General features: G+C 37.1%; 2 protein-coding genes and 1 long non-coding RNA gene across 4 annotated transcripts in view; 2 read left to right on the top strand and 1 right to left on the bottom strand.

The window, feature by feature from the left end:
- LOC111873088 overlaps nt 1-6,330 on the top strand; it is a 10,919-nt gene extending 4,589 nt beyond the window's left edge. Inside the window, exons 3-6 of the mRNA XM_033754955.1 lie at nt 959-1,101; nt 3,177-3,257; nt 3,695-3,942; nt 5,637-6,330. Of these exons, the coding sequence (XP_033610846.1) occupies nt 1,056-1,101; nt 3,177-3,257; nt 3,695-3,942; nt 5,637-5,831 (570 nt within the window). The 5' untranslated portion in view covers nt 959-1,055 and the 3' untranslated portion in view covers nt 5,832-6,330. The remainder of the gene's footprint in view (nt 1-958; nt 1,102-3,176; nt 3,258-3,694; nt 3,943-5,636) is intronic.
- A 1,252-nt stretch (nt 6,331-7,582) lies between these two features.
- Nucleotides 7,583-11,014, bottom strand: LOC111873110. The gene is made up of 3 exons (XR_002844350.2): nt 10,264-11,014; nt 9,797-10,016; nt 7,583-9,255 (listed from the first exon to the last, which is right to left on the bottom strand). It is a non-coding gene; the product is annotated as an uncharacterized LOC111873110 (long non-coding RNA).
- A 172-nt stretch (nt 11,015-11,186) lies between these two features.
- LOC111873107 (zinc finger protein 41) overlaps nt 11,187-19,693 on the top strand; it is a 16,276-nt gene continuing 7,769 nt past the window's right edge. The window contains exons 1-4 of one of the 2 annotated variants that reach the window (XM_023867531.2): nt 11,187-11,551; nt 14,859-14,995; nt 16,370-17,284; nt 17,821-17,957. In XM_023867531.2, the coding sequence (XP_023723299.1) occupies nt 14,867-14,995; nt 16,370-17,284; nt 17,821-17,957 (1,181 nt within the window). In that variant the 5' untranslated portion in view covers nt 11,187-11,551; nt 14,859-14,866. The other variant, XM_033754970.1, reaches the window with a different exon arrangement.

Genomic DNA, 19,693 nt, shown 5'->3' on the forward strand with positions numbered 1-19,693 from the left:
ATTTTACTTTAGTCAGGTCCAAGTTGGAATATGCCTCAGTTGTTTGGAATTCCATCACCTCGACTGATGCCAATAAGTGTGAGCGCATCCAGCAGAAGTTTGCGTCCGTCTGTTTTTATCGTTTTCTCCCCTCATATTTCATATAATTATGCTTATGCTTTAGAGAAATTAAGTCTGCAATCTTTACATAAACGGAGACATCACCTTTATGCACTTTTTCTTGTTCAGGTCTTTCGTAGTCTTAAATCCTGCGCTTCTCTTTTGGAAAATGTTAGCCTTCGTGTTCCTCCAAGCAATCTTAGGGACTTCTCATTGTTTGGTATTTGTCCCTCTAATAAACACTGTCCTTCTGCTCGGTGCGCCTGTGCTGTCAACGCGGTGGGTAAAGATCTCGACATATTTGCAATCGGAACAGTTTCTGTCAATCATATTTCGCATGTAAATGAACAAAAAGTTGGAATCAATAAATATATTTATACATTGATCCTTTAAAACTTGAATTGTTTTATATTTTATTGCTGCCATGTCTATTCCAATCAAAACTGATAATTGTATATATTTTAATTTTCTCACTTTTCAATGATAGGTTTGATTTATGTTGATAGAGTTATTATTATAATTATAATTGAGTTATTGTTATTACTAACTTCTGTGTGTGTGTATGTACATGTATTGTCCTTTCTCGCCACAAATGGAATGACTATTGGAAATGTACTTATTTTAGTTTCTCGCCTGTTAAATTTAACTTAAATTTTTCTTGAAACTGTTATTAATTTATTGCTGTTATATAGACTGTCATATTTTGTATTTTGCTCTTTAATTATTTTTGTTTATTTCTGTGTATTCGTGCTAACTTTGTAATTGGCCACTGTGCTGTTAAGTTTGCATTTAAATAAAGACGAATTGAATTATTATTGTTATTATTCTTATTCTTATTTCATTAATTCATTCGTTACAGGAGATGTGTGGTCTCCTCAGCTAGCATCATTCAATGAACATCAGACTTGCAGACTGACGACAGCGTGAGAGAGAGAGAGAGAGAGAGAACACACAAAATGATAACCCTTGCTTACATATACCATTTCGCTCTGCTAATAGCATGTAAGTAAGGCTGTATCTTACGCAAGCGATTAATTGTAATTCATCATCGCCATCATCATAACCATCATCATAATCATCATGACGTAACCTGTCGACCTTATTAAAATGACGCCTAGGGATATTACATTCATCTGACATGGATTTAAAGGAAATTATAACAGATCACAGTTGAAGTAAGAACGTTGGATTGTTCATTAGTTAGTTCCAGCTAGCAGTTATATGTATATTCGCGAATTTTTCTGCGTCTAAGAAATTTGAATATAGATGCTACTGTATTTCCTCCTGTAGTTGCTATTCGGGTTCCATTTTGTTTGAAGGAAAGTGTGTTTTAGATATTCAAACATCCGTATCACGTGAATCATAGTTAGCACATGCTTTGAAAGTAAGGAACTTTCATTTTCAGTTTTGGCACACTAAGTGGAAAATAGGCACTGAACTTGCGTTTGATTCATTGGCTAACTACTATGTCAATATATCTCCTATAAGGTTTATTTGTTGTCAGTTACAAGGGTAACGAGAGACTGGCTGACATTTAAACGAAAAAGTTTCAGAAGGAATTAAGTAATTTAGAAATTACAATTCCAACGCGCTAGTAAAGCACCGATGACAAACCTAGACGTAGCAACTGATGATTCGAAAACTATTCGTAAGTTCACTTGTATGTTCGAAGTGATGCTCACGGAGACAGTTGTTATAACAGACTGTGCGTATTTGTGTACTCCCTGAAATGAAATATTTTAAATGAGCTTCAAAGAAACGTTTTAATTTATATTTTAACTTTTCGCTCATTTCTTATGTTAGACGTTCTCTATAGTAAGTGCAGAAAAAAATTTTAATTTAATGTTCAAGTTATCTAATTATTAAACGTATTAGACATCCTTCATAATAACTGCATAAAACGTTTAACTTTGTTATTTACCGGAGAATCCTAGTGCGTGCGCAACGGTGAACTGAAAATTTGTAGAATGGCGATAGCGTTATAATTGGGTCTAATTAAGCGAATTTGTAACCGAAGTGCCAATAAATCCAATCAAGGACCCGTTATATTCGTCACGCGTACCCCCCATACCCCCCCATACATATTTTAATTTATTTTTCAATTTCATTAGTTACTGCAGTGTATGTTAGGTGTTCCTGGCACAGAGAACTTAAAAACTGACGCATTTTGAGGGACTTTTTATGTGTGTATGTTTTCTGTCTAACCAATTGTCTGAAGAGTAAGGGGGTTTACATGACTACGAAGTCTTTTATCGCTCCAACCTTATCTTTACATTTTAAGAATCTAAAATCCAGTATTATCAGTTTTCTCAAAAGCTGGCTCATTGTACAAAAACGGGGGCAATTTATATAATATTGCTACGTGTTAATGACTAAACACGGAGTTTGGATTGATAGTTGGACCTATTGAAAACTTGTAACTACAAGTGACTATAACGCTACCGCTGATCTACACACTTTACAAATTACTACAGCACAATGCTAAGCCTCAGTTATTTATAGCCATCCATAGACGTTGCTTGGTAATAGCTCTCAACAATGGAGATTTTTCAACTTCTTTGTTCACTTCGTTGCCCGCTGGCTATGACGCCACAACTAATTTCGGTCTGTCGGTTAAATTCCTGCTGGACCTCACCCTGCCCTCGAGCTGCTGTCCTTCAATAGCTCCCTCCTTAGGGCTGCTTATCTCAAGTGACATTGTTCTTTTGTGAGTGCGCGTCCCTTTAGTCTGCTTCCGCCACATGCGGTCTCCGGGCACTGTAGTAATATTGAAAGTTTCTAGAGTTCAATCTCCAAAAATAGAAAACTTATGGAAGTCGGTCAGCATCACGAGTGCAAATGACCTGAAAACAGCACCAGTATGCATCCCCAAACCTCGTGTATATCAGTATGTCCCAGACAATGAATAATGTTCAATATATTATTAGCATATCTTTGTGTCTGCAGCAGATGAAATCGCAACAAACATATTTGAAAAATATTTCTTTGGTGGAATTTAAGGAATTTCATTTAGAAACCGATATATCTTTAGTAAGATTGTTCGTTTCTTGTCAAAATATATTTATCTCTTATTGTAGGTGGCAACACGCTGATTATACCAGAAGAGCTTCCTTCAATCCTGTCGGTCATCTATTCTAACATCCCACCCATCAAGAAAGGTTTGGCAGTACTGTATTAACTTCATTAAAGCATTTGTGTTCAAGGGCTGAATTGGCACTAATAGAAACACTAAGAAAATCTGACACGTTTTGTGTTCAAACACTGCAATGAATATCAATCGCTGCAACCTATCTGCTCCAATTCTTCAATATTTCATCAATTCAGCATCACATCCAACACATAATGGGTGAAAAAAGAATGTAGCTACACTCTGATGCACATATGAATTGTACCTCTACAAGTGATTCTATTTGTAATAATTAGTTTATACCAGCAATAAATATTAGGGACAATGGAACATGCACACTCGGATAAAGAGACATATTTGGGATAAATTATTCCATTGGAGTACTTTCTTCTCACTTCTGTTGAAAATAACCACATTTATACATTGACTGCTCTGGCCCTTAGTTCAGCATTTGTAGCAATGTTGCAGGGACGGATTCTCGCGTGGGAGTCGGTTTCCGGCTAGGTGACCATGCAGACTTCCAGGTGCTTCTGGAACTGGGTCCACAGTTAAATACTCAGCCTCTCGGTCCTGATGGAGATACCAAGAAAAGGAGGCAAGTCCAGCGACCTGCCCCCATCACTCTTCCAGTAACAGGCTCAGAAACAATTGCTAATACACCAGGAGGAAAATGGTTGTCTTCATGGCGCTCAGCGCTAGTTAACTTCCAGTCCACGGTAGGGCTTCAAGGAGCTTCCAAGTCATTGTCTACTGCAGAGTAGATAGATAAGATAGATAGTTAAATAGATGGATGGATAGACAGATTCTCATTGGGCAGGGTGTACCCATGAAACTAGTTAGGCTTGTTAAAATGAAAACTACCATACGGTCCATATAGGTAAATATTTTTCTAATAAATTTCCTTTCAAAACAGGTCTTAAACAAGGAGATGCTTCATCACCATTGTTTTTCAACTTTGCTTTAGATTATGCCATTAGTAAGGTCCAAAAAGATCATGTATAATTCAAATTTAATAGGCCACAACAGCTTCCAGTCTATGCTGATGGTGTAAATCTATTGAGAGATAACATAAATGCCATGAAGCAAAATAAAGAAGCTCTAACCGATGCTAGCAATGAGGATGGTCTAAAAATAAACTTAGACAAACCTAAGTACATGTCGATGCCTTGTCACCAGAATGCAGAACAAAATCATAACATAGATATGGCCAATATTGTATTAAAAAATGTGGCAAAGTTAAATACTTTGGAACAGGACTAACACATAAAAATCTGATTCATGAGAAAATTAAGAGCAGATTATTATTCCATTAATACTTGCTACCCTTCATTTCACACTTTCTGTCATCACAGTTTCTGCTGCTGTATTAAAATATAAAAAAGTATAATTCTAAATATAATTTTGTATGGGTGTGAAGCTTGGTCTCTGATATTAAGGAAGGAACACACAGTGAAGGTATCTGAGAACAGGTTGCTGAGGAGCATATTTAGACCCCAAGAGTGATGAAATAATACAAGGTTAGAGAAAATTGCATAATGAGGAGACTCATAACTTGTACTTTTTGCCAAATATAATTAGAATGATTATGTGAAGGCAGATGAGAAGGGCAGGGCTTGTAGCATGCAAGGGGAAACTGGGAATGCATACAGAGTTTTGGTGGGAAAACCAGAAAGAAAAGCCAGCTAGGACGACATAGACGTAGATGGGAGGGTAATATAAAAAATGGATCTTAAGAGGATTGAGATGGGATGTTACAGCATGTATTCAAGTGGCTCAGAATAGAGACTAGCAGTGGGCTCCTGTGAACATGATAATAAACCTTCAGGTTCCATAAAATACTGGAAAATTCTTGAGTAGCCGAGTGACTGTCAGCTTCATAGAATTACCTAGTTAGTACACATCAACATCACATTTCTGTATGTGAAGCATGCCATGAGACATTTAATGTTACCATGTTGTGTTGAATTAGAAGTAGATAAACTATTTATCATTGTTGAAGACAATTTTAAGCAAATTGAAAACAATGTGGACTTTAATTGCTTCTCATGTAATCCTGAGTTCAGTTAGAGTCAACATTTTTGGCAAAGATTATTATTCTAAGTAACCTTGGATCACACATTCTTGGGACTCACAGATGTCACAATTACCAGTTCCTTCTTTTCATGCAATGATTTACATTATTTAGCTCAGCACATTGAAAAGATCTCATACTTGTAGTTTGTGTGATTTGAAGTACTAATTATGGCAACTATGAAGAGAACTGTTATCTTGGATGTAACACTGTGTAGTCAGCTATTTTGGTCAAAACTTAGGAGACATGTAACACAGAAGCAATTAAAGGCTGTGCATTCATGGTCCAAAAAAGTAAGCCCATTAAAACTTCATATGAAAACTGTGTGTTATTTTCCAGACTGCCAACAAATATTCTGCAGTTGGACAAGAGAAAGCTATTATGAACCCCATGGAAGGCAAGGAGCATGTTATATCTCAGCTGCAACAGCTCTACAAAAATGGCAGCAAAGCAATTGAAGAGTCAAATACTGAAACAGCAACAAAAGACAGTGAGCCAGTGGGAAAAAGTAGTATGACTTCAGCGGAAACTTGAACCTCACTGGCACTGCCACTCTCACTCCACAGAAAGCCAGTCAACAGAATAAGAGATAGGCTATAAATTTTGTATAGTGATCTATGCAATGATTAGATGGGAGTAACTGAAAATGATTCAACAAGACAGGCTAATATTCCAAACAGGTTTGTGACAATGTCTCTTTCTTCATACCACAATAATATTGAATATTATTCATTATCTTAGACATGTCCGATATGAATCATATTTTAGTAGCTGGCTCCATACCATCTTTAGGTGATTACTCGACCTTTTACTGGCAGATATATTTACTATTTTTATCACTGATTGTAAAGGCAAGCATTAGGGTCAAATTAAGAGCCTCTGATTATCAAAGTTGCATGTTAATCCCTAGTTCTATTCACTGATACTTTAGTGGTTATCTTCCAAGTTTAATTTTAAGAAGGTTCCTACTTTAACATCAACCATTAACACTCACTCACTCACTCACCCACTCATGGAGCTGAGCCCTTCTTGAGAAGCCACCAGTTGTGCAGCTACTCAAGAACTTCCCAACATTTTATGTAACCCAATGGTTCAGTATCGCTTTCACAAGAGCCCTCCACTGGTCCATATCCTCAGTTACATCATTCCAATCCATACCATCCCATTCCATCTCTCTATGATCCATTTTAATATTGTTCATCCACCTACATATTGGTCTTCCTAGTGGTCTCTTTCCTTTTGGTTTTCCCACTAATATCTCATATGCATTCTTCTTCTCCCCCATTCATGCTTGATGCCCTACCCTCCTTCAGTTGATCATTCTAATTACACTTGGAAAAGTGTGCAAGTTATGAAGTTCATGATGTATTTTCTCCAACCTCCCATCACTTCATCTCTCTTCGGTACAAATATTCTCAACACCCTGTTCGCAAATACCCTCAGTCTATGTTCTTCCCTTTATGTCAGAGAGCAAGTTCAATCTCCTCTTAATTTCTTCCTGAATAAGGTTTTGATTTGTTATAGTTGTTCCCAAATATCAACCGCCTCTGTGGTCTAGTGGTCAGAGTTCCTGCCTACAGATCCAGATGTCTGGGTTCAATCCCCAGTGCTACCAGACATTCTCAGTAGTGGGTTTGGAACAGGGTCCACTCAGCCTCGTGAGGATAATTGAGAAGCTATTTGAAGGCAATAGCGGTTCCAGTCTAGAAAACCGAAATTAACGGCCGTGGAGATTCACTGTGCTCCCCACGTAACACCCTCTATCTGCTAAAGCTGGCACTAACTTTGCCGGCAAGTGGTGGTCGGTACAGTTCGCTTGAGGACTCAAGCCACGGAGTTTTTGTTTTGTTCCCAAATCTCTGAGCTGTGCCACATTTTCAAAACATCTGTTAGCTATCTTTATGACATGATTTTGCACTGCATTCTTGTGGTGAGACAGCAACATACACTTAGTTTTCTGTGTGTTTACTTCTAGACTATACTCCTTACTAGCATCAATTAAAGCCTGCGTATTTTTTCCTTATGTTATCTATATTATCACCTAGTATATTCACATCATCAGCATACACCAACAGCTGATGTGTCCCATTTAATTTCAGCCCAATCTGGTTTTCCTGGACCTTTCTAATGGCATATTCTAAAGCAAAGTTGAAAAGCAGTGGCGATAAAGCATCTGCTTATTTTAGACCATTCAGGATAGGAAAATTATCAGACAAATATTTACCTATATGGACTTTACTATATGTTTCATTTAAACACATTTTAATCACCCTAACTAGTTTCATGGATACCCCAAACTTGAGAATATTATATAATACGTCCCTCCTAACTGAATCAGAGGCTTTCTTCAACCATTAACACTAATCCCGAAAATAAAGAAGAGTAAAATTACAAGTTAATCAATGGAAAATAAAGGTTGAGTTTCTAAGCACACTTTGCCCATGCTGAAGTTTGTTCTAAGACCACTTCCTTTGAGGCCTTATTGTGCAACTTTGTAGGAAGCAATGCTACTTATTTTCATAACTTCATAATACATTTGTGCTTCAATCTTGATCTCCATGAGCATGTGTTTATGTTACCAAATGTAATGTTCATTCGTTCCACAAGACTACATTGTAAGTTAGAGAACAAATTACATAGGAATACAAAAGGATAAATTAAATATTGTTCTATGTCTTTTCCATGTTATTACTCAGAAAACATTTTATTAAAAATGCACTTAGTTATGATTATTTACATCTGAATTATTACAATGTAGAAAGCAATATTTTTTAATTTTTATGAAAATGACAGCAATTATTATTTCATGTTACTAAAATTTGTGTGACAATGAACAAATGTTGTAAATGATGAAGATGAATTCCAAGCTTAAAATAAATTTATCTTCTTGGGAAAACAGTGATAATTTCAGAATTCTGGTACACTTTTAACATGCTATTAATTATAATTCAGCAGAATGTTATCCTCATTTTTGCCCTTTCTGTCTTGGTTCCAAGTTTGACTCTTGGAAATATGAAAGGCAGTGACTTTCCTTTTTCTGGTGATCTTGGCCCTGTAGTGATCTCAATGTGGTTGCCAGGTTAAGCAGTGGGACAATTTGGAATGAAAGGGTTAAAGTTATTTTATTCATACTGAGATTTCAGCTTCTATAAGTTACCCAGCACAGCTCTATATTCACAGTACTACATTTGAACCATACACCTTCTTATGTTTACATACTTTTACATAGTACCATTTCATTAGTGACTACATTACAAAGTTCTGTATCACTACTCTACACCGACTGCTGAAGTTGTACCAAAGGACGAACCAGGACACATCATCACCAGTTTGTGAAGTATATTGTTCGGTCATCATTAAAAATTTACTACATTATATTTTCAACATGCTTCCAGTAACCATATGCCAGTAGGGAATTCTATGTTCTGAGTTAACACTTTTCTCACTAGATGGCAGTGGGCATGTGTGTCTGATGTACATACAATGTGTGTATGTATAGTATTGCAAAATTTTATTAACGTACTGGATAACTTTTATTGGGAATAATTTTACCGTTATTTTGATTGAAAATAATATTTTTTATGTTTTCCTTCATTTTGTACTACTGATCCATCCTTACTCCTTCAGAAATTCTGCTTCATGAAGGTACACCAAATTCTAAAAGCTTATGAATCTTTTTTCCCAAGAATTTAAATAAAGCATGCTTCTTTTTTTACCAACAACTCCAGGTGACATGTAATTTCTTAATCTCCACGTAGGAAAACCATTCTTCGTCTCTTCTTTTTCATCATCATCATGATTGGCAAACCAACCTTTCTTTAGCTATAGTCTTCCTTAGAAGATTCTGCCAGATTTATCTGACATGGATCAAACCATCCAGTTTTCACTTCTTTGAATTTTGCAGTTTTTTTACAGAGCAGGGTCATCTTTCTTGCATCCAACCCTCAATATGGAGGACCTGGAAAGTCACCATTACTGTCACCAATTCATTATTTGCAAAAGCCCTTCTTAATTGTTCTGAGTTATACACACATACATGCATGCATACTTTTTACTTTCAGTAAGATACTTGGCATTTATGTCACCACAGATGATAAAATTTGAGTTTAGGTTTATAAATCACATTATGCTTTCTACCTTGTTTAGGAAGAGTTCGAAAACATCTGTGGTTGCTCTGCATGCAGACAAGACATGAATGTTAGAGAATTTTGATACAAGCAGCATAGCATTTTATGTCCTGTTCATTACAGTGATGTTTTATGCCTCTCTTGTGATTATATTATGGATTATTTTTGACAAAATTGCTCATTTCTTCTTTTACCAGCTTCTGTCTTCAGTAACTATCTGCTATAGTATAACTATTTGGATCAGCCTGTAAAGTCTTTAGTGCTTTTCTTATTGATGTGGATGAAGCAGTAATGCCAGTATTTCTTCCACTGCAAACAAGAAATTGAAACTATATGAAACTCTGCAGTATCATTAATACTCAAAATACTTACCCAAGTAGAACTTGCCAGTCATATGAATCATTTTCTCCCTCAGAGGTCTCTTTGAAACTAACAACAAGAGGATCCACAGCTTCCTATTTCCTGTAGAGGTTTCTGCTTCCAAGCTGTCCATCAGCCTCCCAGCATGTCACATACAATTTTCCCAGTGTTGGAATGACCCCAAAGTTGGGAAAATAGATTTGTATCACTGTGTCTACACTCTGCAGATATACTGCAAAAGATTTAACAACAGGAGTAATTTTATGTGACACCTCAAGTCTCTGCTTTGTAGTAAAGACAGAAAAATAAACATACAAACCTCTTCCAACAATTCATCCCACATTTTTCACAGTCTCCATTCCAAATCCACTTCATGAGCTGAACAGGCACAAGCCATCAACATATTCCATTATCCTACAACCTGGAGGCAGGTTCCCTCTGAGTTGTATGGTATAGACTATGTACATAATGGTACTTACCACATTTGCCAGGTGGATTCTTCTGCGTGGTACACTTATTTCATCTAGGGCACCGTATCTGAAGTGAAGCACTCTTTCTGTACCAGGGCTCATGGCTTCAGGGAAATTCCAACATATTTTAATTTTTCGTCCAGGATGTCTGGGAGTACTTTACTGGATGCTGTCTCATGTCCGGAAGGCAGCTGTGGTCCCCCTGTCTTTTATGACAGCGTTAATGATCTCCCCATTATGTGTGCATGAGTTCCTTTTGCAGAGGCCAAACTGTGATCCCGGGATCTTTTGATGGTGCTCCAACCACCACAGGAGTCAAATGCTGACCAGTCTTTCTAACAGCTTATAGAGACACCAGTCAAGTGAGACTGGTCTGAGGTTCACGCTGCCCACTTTCTTTATGAAGAAAAGCCCATACGATTCTCTCTTGGTACAGTTGGTTGAACAGCTCTATTAACGTTATACCGCAGCCTTCTAGGTGGGGGATAATTTTGTAATCTACATCTACAGTACCTGTTCCCGGGCTGGAGATGACCTTGAGAATGGCTATTGCGCAGTCCTGTGCGTCCTGTGGGTCCTGGGTTCTTGCGAAAAACGATCATTCCTTCACGTATCTTCACCTTCCTCTAATGGTCCTCTAATCTCTCTAATCGCTTATATAGCGGAGCGCTGGGCGCTCAGGGACCACTTGGGGCACACGTTCCTACCGTTCCTACCTACGTTGATAATCACCTGTACATATTCATTGGCTTCATTGGTTCATTAGTATCGTTGCAATAGTTCCACTGGTTCCGCAACGCTTTGGCTACCTGCGGCATCTTTCATGAAGATTTGGAATTATTTGCTTGAATGTAACACTACAGAATTCAGATGTCGCGCACCCATGTGATTAATCAGTGTCTCTCCCATACGTTGTGCACCAATTGGTCAGTTATCCATCTAGTCGTTGGTTTGTTATGATCGTTATCGATCGTTATGATGATTGCCATGATTATCTTTGTAATTTATACTGGATGGGTTTTCTAATAGTGGATCCGAGATTCGTGTTTGTGGTTATTTTATTTTGTTTCTTAGTGTGATTTTGTTCTTGTATTGGTCAAGTTTCGCGCAGGGTCGAGTTGAATGAAATAATGACATTTTATTTTTACTATTCAAAGTCGTCAAGAATACTGACATAAAGCGTGAAGATACATGACTCCCAGACATCTGTTAAATACGGCGTCGTATGACTGCAGAGATGACTGCGTAAAATACGTGAAAGTGCTTGAAATTTTAAACTAATAAGTTTTACAAGGCTGTAAGTGTAAATGGATAAGTGTACCTTAATATAAGAAACGTAAAAAGCCGAATGAAGAATATAATCAACACGTCCTACGACAAGAGAACAGCAGTAAATCATTGCACTATATACAGATCAGTGAAGTTTGAAATAAACAATATATAGGTACCCAACCCACAATGCTGTTAAAACAGAAAATAAAATGTTAAGAGAATGTAACATTTGATGAGATCAGACTTGATTTTACGAGTACATGGAAATTTGTATGTAGTTGAAACTACCAGTTCTAATGCACACACATTTGTTGTTATTTCAAAATTATTAGATATTTTCACGTGTATTAGTGACAATAGATGGGGTTTGGATTGGTGAGTAGATTTATTAACACATACAATCAACTCGTATTTATAAACAATATGGCACTCTCACTGATGTAAACAGTCTGTATAGTGACTGGCTATGAGCTGGACAACAGGTGTTGGAGTTTGAGTCCTGGTAATGTCAAGAATTTTCTCTTCCCATTGTCCAGACCAGCTCTGGTCCCACCCAGCCTACTATCCAAAGGGTACTGGGAGATCTTTTCCCCGGGGGTAAAGCAGCTGGGTCATGAAGCTGACCACTCACTACCACCTAGTACCAAGTTCAAGAAAATTTGGGCCTATAGATCCATTTCCACATATGCCTTCATTGCGTAGTTAAGAACAGGGACAACTTTATAAAGTCAACAGTGCAGAAGTAATTAAAATATAAAAGTAAATGTACAAACTATACAATTTAACACAACTGAGTTAGAAACCAGCATTTGTTAAATTTGATTTGTTTCATTCTGGTCTGTCACACTAACAATTATAAATACAAACCACTTCGTCCAGTATGATATATAAGTTTTTAGTACATGAAAACTTATCTCCCTTACATGTTTCGGTCTGTACAGACCATCTTCAGAGGGAACATCATTTTGAACTGGAAACTACCATCACAATAGGTGTTTTGATTTAAAATACATACACTTATATTCTATAATGCACAGTACGCATAAAGTCGAACAATTCACAATCACAGCAGCTTCCTGGTATTGTAAATTTTTTAAAGTTTTTAAAGTTTCTAGATGTTAATTTAAAAAACCTTTGTCACTAGTTAAATTTCTTTAAACCATATAGGTTCGTGCCCATACTCCTATCGTCCTTCTTGTATGGGGCAGATTTTATGCCGCCTGTCTATCTTGATGAGGAGGTTCTTGATGTCATCCAGGGTTACAACACAGCAAGCCACGAGGTAACCCTGGACAACATCAAGAACCTCCTCATGAAGGTAGACAGGCGGCACAAAATCTGCCCCATACAAGAAGGACGATAGGAATATGGACACGAACCTACGTGGTTTAAAAAATTTTAACTAGTGACAAAGGTTTTTTAAATTAACATATAGAAACTTTAAAAACTTTAAAAAATGTACAATACCAGGAAGCTGCTGTGATTGTGAATTGTTCGACTTTATGCGTACTGTGCATTATAGAATATAAGTGTATGTATTTTAAATCAAAACACCTATTGTGATGGTAGTTTCCAGTTCAAAATGATGTTCCCTCTGAAGATGGTCCGTACGGACCGAAACATGTAAGGGAGATAAGTTGTCATGCAGTAAAAACTTATATGTCACACTGGACGGAGTGGTTTGTATTTATTACAGTATTTGTTATATTGTTATTCAGACATGCCTCTGCAGAGTACTAAAAGCATGTTGTAAAAATTCATTTCAAGTTTCTTCAGAAGCAGAGATTATATCCGGTGTGTTATATAGCAGAAAATCATAAGATTTTCATCATGCAGTATTGGCTTACAATTGTACGGATCACAGTTGTGACCATACAGATGCAAATGTCATCCATGCAGTTATTTGTTATTAAACTGCATTCTTTTACATGACAGTATGTCGAATGGCCTTTTCTGTAATGCAGATAGCTATTTGAATTACATTTTTTTTCACAGTGTCAAAAAGCTTATCAGTGAAAAAAAATATAAAAGTATAGAAATTAATTTGACTGTATAGAATTATTACAGGGTAACAAAGAAACTTGCCGGTCACGGTAGCCGAGTGGTCTAAGGCATGTACTGTTTTCGCTCGCTTGGAAACCAGGATCGTGGGTTCGAATCCAATTCAGGGCATAGAGGTTTAGTTTGTGTGTGTGTGTGTGTGTTTTTCTGTGTTTGTGTACAGGTAGAGGCCTTGTGATGAGCTGATCACCCGCCCAAGGAGTCCTACCGAATGTGTAAGATCTGGAAAAACCCAAGTGTACGGAGAAGTTCATGGAGGTAGGCCTAGGCCCACTGGGGCTGTAGTGCCAAGGAAAAAAAGAACAACTTATTCTGCAATTATAAGTAACAGGCCTACTTGAGGTATAATTACCCAAGTGCAAGCATAAAATGTTTTGTGTTAGGGAAAATGGTTCCATAATTTCATGTTTAAAACTCAAGAGTAAGATGGAGAAATGAGTGGAAAGGCACTGCAAATTATATGTATAAACTCTCAGTAAGCTTCACTTTGTGTCTGTACCAAAATGAAATTTACTGAGAATTTATACACGACATTAGATAAAGGTAAATAAAAAGTTGTTCAGATTAGGAAGAAAAACTTGGGAAATATTGTTATTTTGCTGTTGCATCCATCATTTTGAGGTACATTTTTCCATTGTAACTGGTAGGAGCTCTACCTGAAGCTAGTAAGGAGGCTGGTCTGGAATTGAACACAGAGAAAACTAAGTATATGTTGATATGACCATACTGCAGGGCAGAATCATAACATGAAGATCCTTTGACAGTGTGGCAAAGTACAGATATCCTCATACTGCCATTCAGAGTATTCACATGTGTGCTAAATGGGATAGTAAAACAGACAAAGAGCAAGAAGGAAAGTCAAAGAAACTACCATGCCATGAAGACACATGAGGGAGTGGTGGTATAGCTCCACCATTTTTGACCTTCACTCTAGATGGAGGTGAGTGGTCAGTTTCATGCCCAAGCCATTTTACTGCCAGAAAAGGAGACCCTAGTACCCCATTGTATTGTAGGCTAGGTGGGCCCCAGAGCCAGCGTGGATGCTGCAGATGCAGAGAAATCTCTTGCCCCTCCCAGGAATTGAACCCCAGCCATCCAGCCTATAGTCTATCACTATATTGACTGAGCTGGCTTATGTAACCAAAAGGTAATAAACATTCCTTCCTGCTTTCATATATCCAATGCCTGAACCAGCCTACCCATCTTCATTTAAAGGTCATGTGTGATGTAAAATTGCTTCATTATTTGGCTTATTGAGATGTCTGTTTTAGCCCCCAGTATGGCTCCTAGTGACCCCACACAGAGAGAAAGCTCCTGCTGCCATAGAAGTATCATACAGTTTGGTGAAATTAAAAGTGAACTGAAAAACATCAGACAGACAGTTGAAGTTGCTGTTCAACTACTAAGTGTGAGTAGATGGAATTTATTTGAGAAGTTAATTTGGTGTAAAAATGTATTTATCCTTGTGAAATTTTGACATTCAGTTTCACATCTTGCTAAAGTTCAGAATTTAATTTGTCAGCTGCTCGTAATTGATCATTGGTTCCATCACATCATTTTGGTAGTGGAACCAATAATAAGTTGTTCACACACAGTAAAAGTAAATGTATCCCTATAACAGGCCATAGAGGCCCATAGGATTGTGAGATGTTGAGGTTCCCACATTTTGTAGACAATCGGCCCATAGATGGCAAGGTTGTCAGCCTTAAGTGCTGGCCACTCTTTACTCCCCAGGAAAATTATTTAATTAATTCCTGGTACTCATTTCTGTTAGAGGCTGGGTCGACCCCAGGGCCACAGGTTCACACACACAGTATGATGCTGAAATACAGTATTCCTAATGTCATTTGTATATTGATATACAGTGTAATTTATATTTGAATAGTAACTAGGATATGATTTGAAATTTCTGTGCAAGTACATGGATTAAATTCAGACCTTGACTACAGTGTAATATCTGGTATTTAATTAAGAATTTGTCATTGTAATACATTGCAGTGCATGACCATGAAAATGATGAATAATTTAAATAAAATATTCCTGTTTCTTCTAAATTGTGAGAAATTAACATGTTCTGGTTTAAAATAATGGTACCCTCAGAATAATTTTGTTAGTAGCTGCATATTGAGCAATCAAGTCCTGTACTAGTATGAGGTTACTGTTTGAGACTTGGCTACCATCTGCAGAGTCTGTTCTGATGCCCAGCTATTATTTGGAACCAACTAATGGTTACAAATTCTTCAAATCCCAACCACTATTTTAGCATCCATTTTAATTTCAAGATTTTTTGGAGTATGGAAAAATAAATTGACAGATTGTCAACATTTTTCTAAGATTTTGACTTAGAAATTCATTATATTTATGGTTAGTTATAAAACTTGTGTCCATTTTTGGAGCAGGAGTAAAACATTGGTTATAATTTAATAACATTTACTCAGTGTTAGGCACATTACTGTAGTTTACATAAATTAACTGCTTACGAGTATGGTTCTGTTTATGCAATACCTTGAATGTCATTAGAAGTCGTACCAATTGTTTTATTAGCCAGAGAGTGGTAGTCCAATGGTAGGGGTGCTACCTACCTTTGGATAGGCCCTGCGTGCCACATTTGCTTCAGCACTGATGTAACTCAGACGTCAGTGTCTCTTAAAATGTCAACCAAAAGGAAAAAGAAGTTTAGGCCTTTGAAACTATGGAAGGATCCTGTTTTGTAATGTCCATCATAAAAGATTTCAGTATGCCTATTACTGTAAGGATGGTGATGAGCTAATTATGATTTCAGAAATTGGTTGGCTTGACACCAAATGACATTCAGGCATTGGCTTGTAGCAGTGAAATTGGTACCTGTACTTCAGCATCAGTCTTGGATGGCCGTTCTGTTGTCAGCAGAGCATCTGACAATGTATTCAGAAGAGATACAGCCAAAGAATCAATGAATATATCCTTAAGTCAGACTGCAGTCATGAAAGGTGTTTCTGCAAAAGTGAAAACTATGGCAGAAACTAAGAATGGTGAAACAACCAGTGAAACTGAGATCAGCAAAATAAATGTTGAAGCGAATGAAGAAACTGGAATTCAAGCCGAAAGTTTTAAATCAGCAGTTGAAATGGAGAGTAATGAGACAGTTGAAGTGAAGAATGATAAAAATGTGGTAGAAACTAGGAATGGTAAAGATTCTAGTAAAGTGAAGTGTGACAAATTCCCACAGGTTACTTCCACCATCTCTTTCCCTTCTCTGTCAGAACAGTTAACTACATTTTTAAAGGCATCTCCTCCAACCACATCACTGTCAGAAAATGCAACTGTTAACAATGCCGAAGGCTGTGCCACAGTCTCAGAACATTCAACCACATCTGAATGCCGAGCTGTATATGCTGATTCTGACATCTCAGTAAGTGCTGTACAGGAAGAACCCAGACATAAACAGACTGATACTATGCAAGGGTCAAGTTTGTGTGATGTGACTTCATCAGACAAGTTGCCTCCAGTTTATGACTTTGGTACATCAACATCACAGGATGTTTGTATGAGTTCGGTAGTTGTGAAGACTGTGATGAGAGACCTTGAAGTGGGCCTGAGCAGTGTGAAAGTGAAACAGGAGAAACCACTGGGATATGATGATACTGATTTGAGTGCTTTTTCCATCAGTGTTGAAGACAGGTTACAGGAACCTGAGGAAGTGAAAATGGAACCAGAGGTAATGCCATAAGTATCACTGTATAATCACTTGAAACATAACTGAGCTTATATCCAAATGAATGCTTTTATTTTTCTAAAGGAAGTAAAATTGTAGGGTTAGTTAATTTTATGACTGGGCATTTAATTAACACATTGATTACCAGACTTTTAAAATATGCTTCTGTTTAAAGCTTAGATTTTTTTGGTGATGCAGTCATTCGCAGTCATACTCACATTCTAATGAAAACTGCACTAAATTGACTTATGTTGATGGTGACAGTATTGAAGCATGTCTGATAAAATGCCTTAAGTCAGTTTTGATAGAGAATGTGTGAGAATACTTCCAAACCTGACAGACATTAATATTTTATAACATTTGTTATCAGTGACTCCTTTTCATAATTTCTTAATTTTATTTTATGGTAAGGAATGATGTAATATTGCATCCATTGGCCATTTGAAGGGCAAAGTTATAAATGTTGGGTTTTGTGTCATAGAGTGGGAAAGTACACACATGGACTTGCATTGTATGTAAGTGGGTGTTTGTCATTCCAGGGATTGTTTATAAGTGATTCTTTGCTGCCTGTGTGTGTCTTACTGAAAAAGGAAGATGGATTTTGCACCAGTAATACTCAGGAAAACAGGACTGTATCTGATGCTGGTAGTAATAGCACAGAACAGTTCAGTGGAGAGTAAGTGAATGTCATCAGATTGAGATATTATCATAACACCATCTTCTTGTGTGAATTTGGGTGATTTCAGTGTATTTTTATATGCAGATTATGAACATGTTACCAGAAATGTTGTGTAACCCACAGTTTTCTTTGGAAAACTATATGATGTCTTTGAAAATATGAAATGTGTAACATGTCACAAAGATTCACCTTGGAGAGTGACAGGCATGCAACTTTGGTTAATGTACAGTAGCACTCAAAAGTTCTAGTCCATTTGGTGTTTTGACTGTAACCTTTGTTTGAAATTTTCATTTGGTACCAAGAGTAGACTAAGCACATAAGGCAATGTGCTGCAGTTTTTGTAATATTTTTGCTCTTCAGATATGACTTCAAGGAGAAACAGGCAGATAAATATAAAATTGATGTGCTCAGAAGTCTTCGTCCATTTTGTTTTTCAATAATAAATATTTATTTCAGACATCCCATAAAAACAACTGAAGGAAATTAATAAATAATACTTGGTTGGGAAGCTCAGTTTCATGAGAATTCTGAGGGGAATCTTCCATTCATTGCACAAGGTATTGAAGAATTTTTTATTGATGTATGGCTTGCTGCCTTCAGCACGTGTTCTGTTCTCTTCCCATAGGTATTTGATCAGATTGAGGTCAAGGCATTCATTCATTTCCTTTATTTTCCATATCTCCATACAGGCAACAAACCTAGGATGTGGAAATGGTCCCTTTGAAAATAGATATATCAAGATACATACACAAAATTACATGAGTCACATAATCAAAATCACAATAATCGATTAACATAAATAATAATATAAAGTAAAACTGTTAATAAGATTTTAATTAATAAACATAATTTAAAAACAACTTACTATAAAACTTGAATTAATACAGTTTTATTTAAATTACCTATATTAACACTTCACGGACCGGTGATTTAAATATTTAAACCACCCTGGGGACTGGCATTTTTAAACATACTACCCTAACTTGTGCACTGTTCACTTTAAAAATTAATATAAAATCTCCTAATTAATTTTTTGAACTAAAATTTTTGGAGAACACTTACCAATGCTCCTAGAAGTGCTTGAGGGTGTGATATTTCTTGAAACTTTCCCCTTTGTGAAGTGGCATTACACAGAACTTGCAAATGTAGACATACTCCTTTTTTTGTGAACTGTGCAAACACGGCATTGCCTAGAAGTATTCTTCCCCTTGGAATGTTCGCTCTTCACAATTTTCACGAGGGTATTTTACCACATATCACTCAAGAGTCGCCCTGGGGGGTCCACATGAGGCCTTCTTGGGGTGGGAGTGTGCCGTCGCAGGTTTCGTGTCCACTTGGCAGGCTGTCGTCTCTTCAAGCCAGGCATTGAAGTCGGCGTCTAATTTCGCCAGCATGCTATTTGTTTTTTCTTGATTGAATTCTAACTTCGCCAGAAAATCTTCTCTGTCTTTTCTTCTATTTGCTTCCATCTCTTCCTTCTCTTTCCTCCTACATTCCTCCATCTCTTCCTTTTCTTTCCTCCTACATTCCTCCATCTCTTCCTTTTCTTTCCTCCTACGTGCCTCCATCTCTTCCTTTTCTTTCCTCCTACATTCCTCCATATCGGCTTTCTGTCTGGCCGCCATTTGCTCCAGACGTTCCATAACTTTTTCCATGTCCATGTTGTAGCAGTAAAACACTCGATGCACCAATTTATCACGTGTTTTGAGTACGAATCTCGTTGATCACGTGTG

Source organism: Cryptotermes secundus, unplaced genomic scaffold (genome assembly GCF_002891405.2).
Source record: "Cryptotermes secundus unplaced genomic scaffold, Csec_1.0 scaffold120, whole genome shotgun sequence".
Taxonomy (NCBI): domain Eukaryota; kingdom Metazoa; phylum Arthropoda; class Insecta; order Blattodea; family Kalotermitidae; genus Cryptotermes; species Cryptotermes secundus.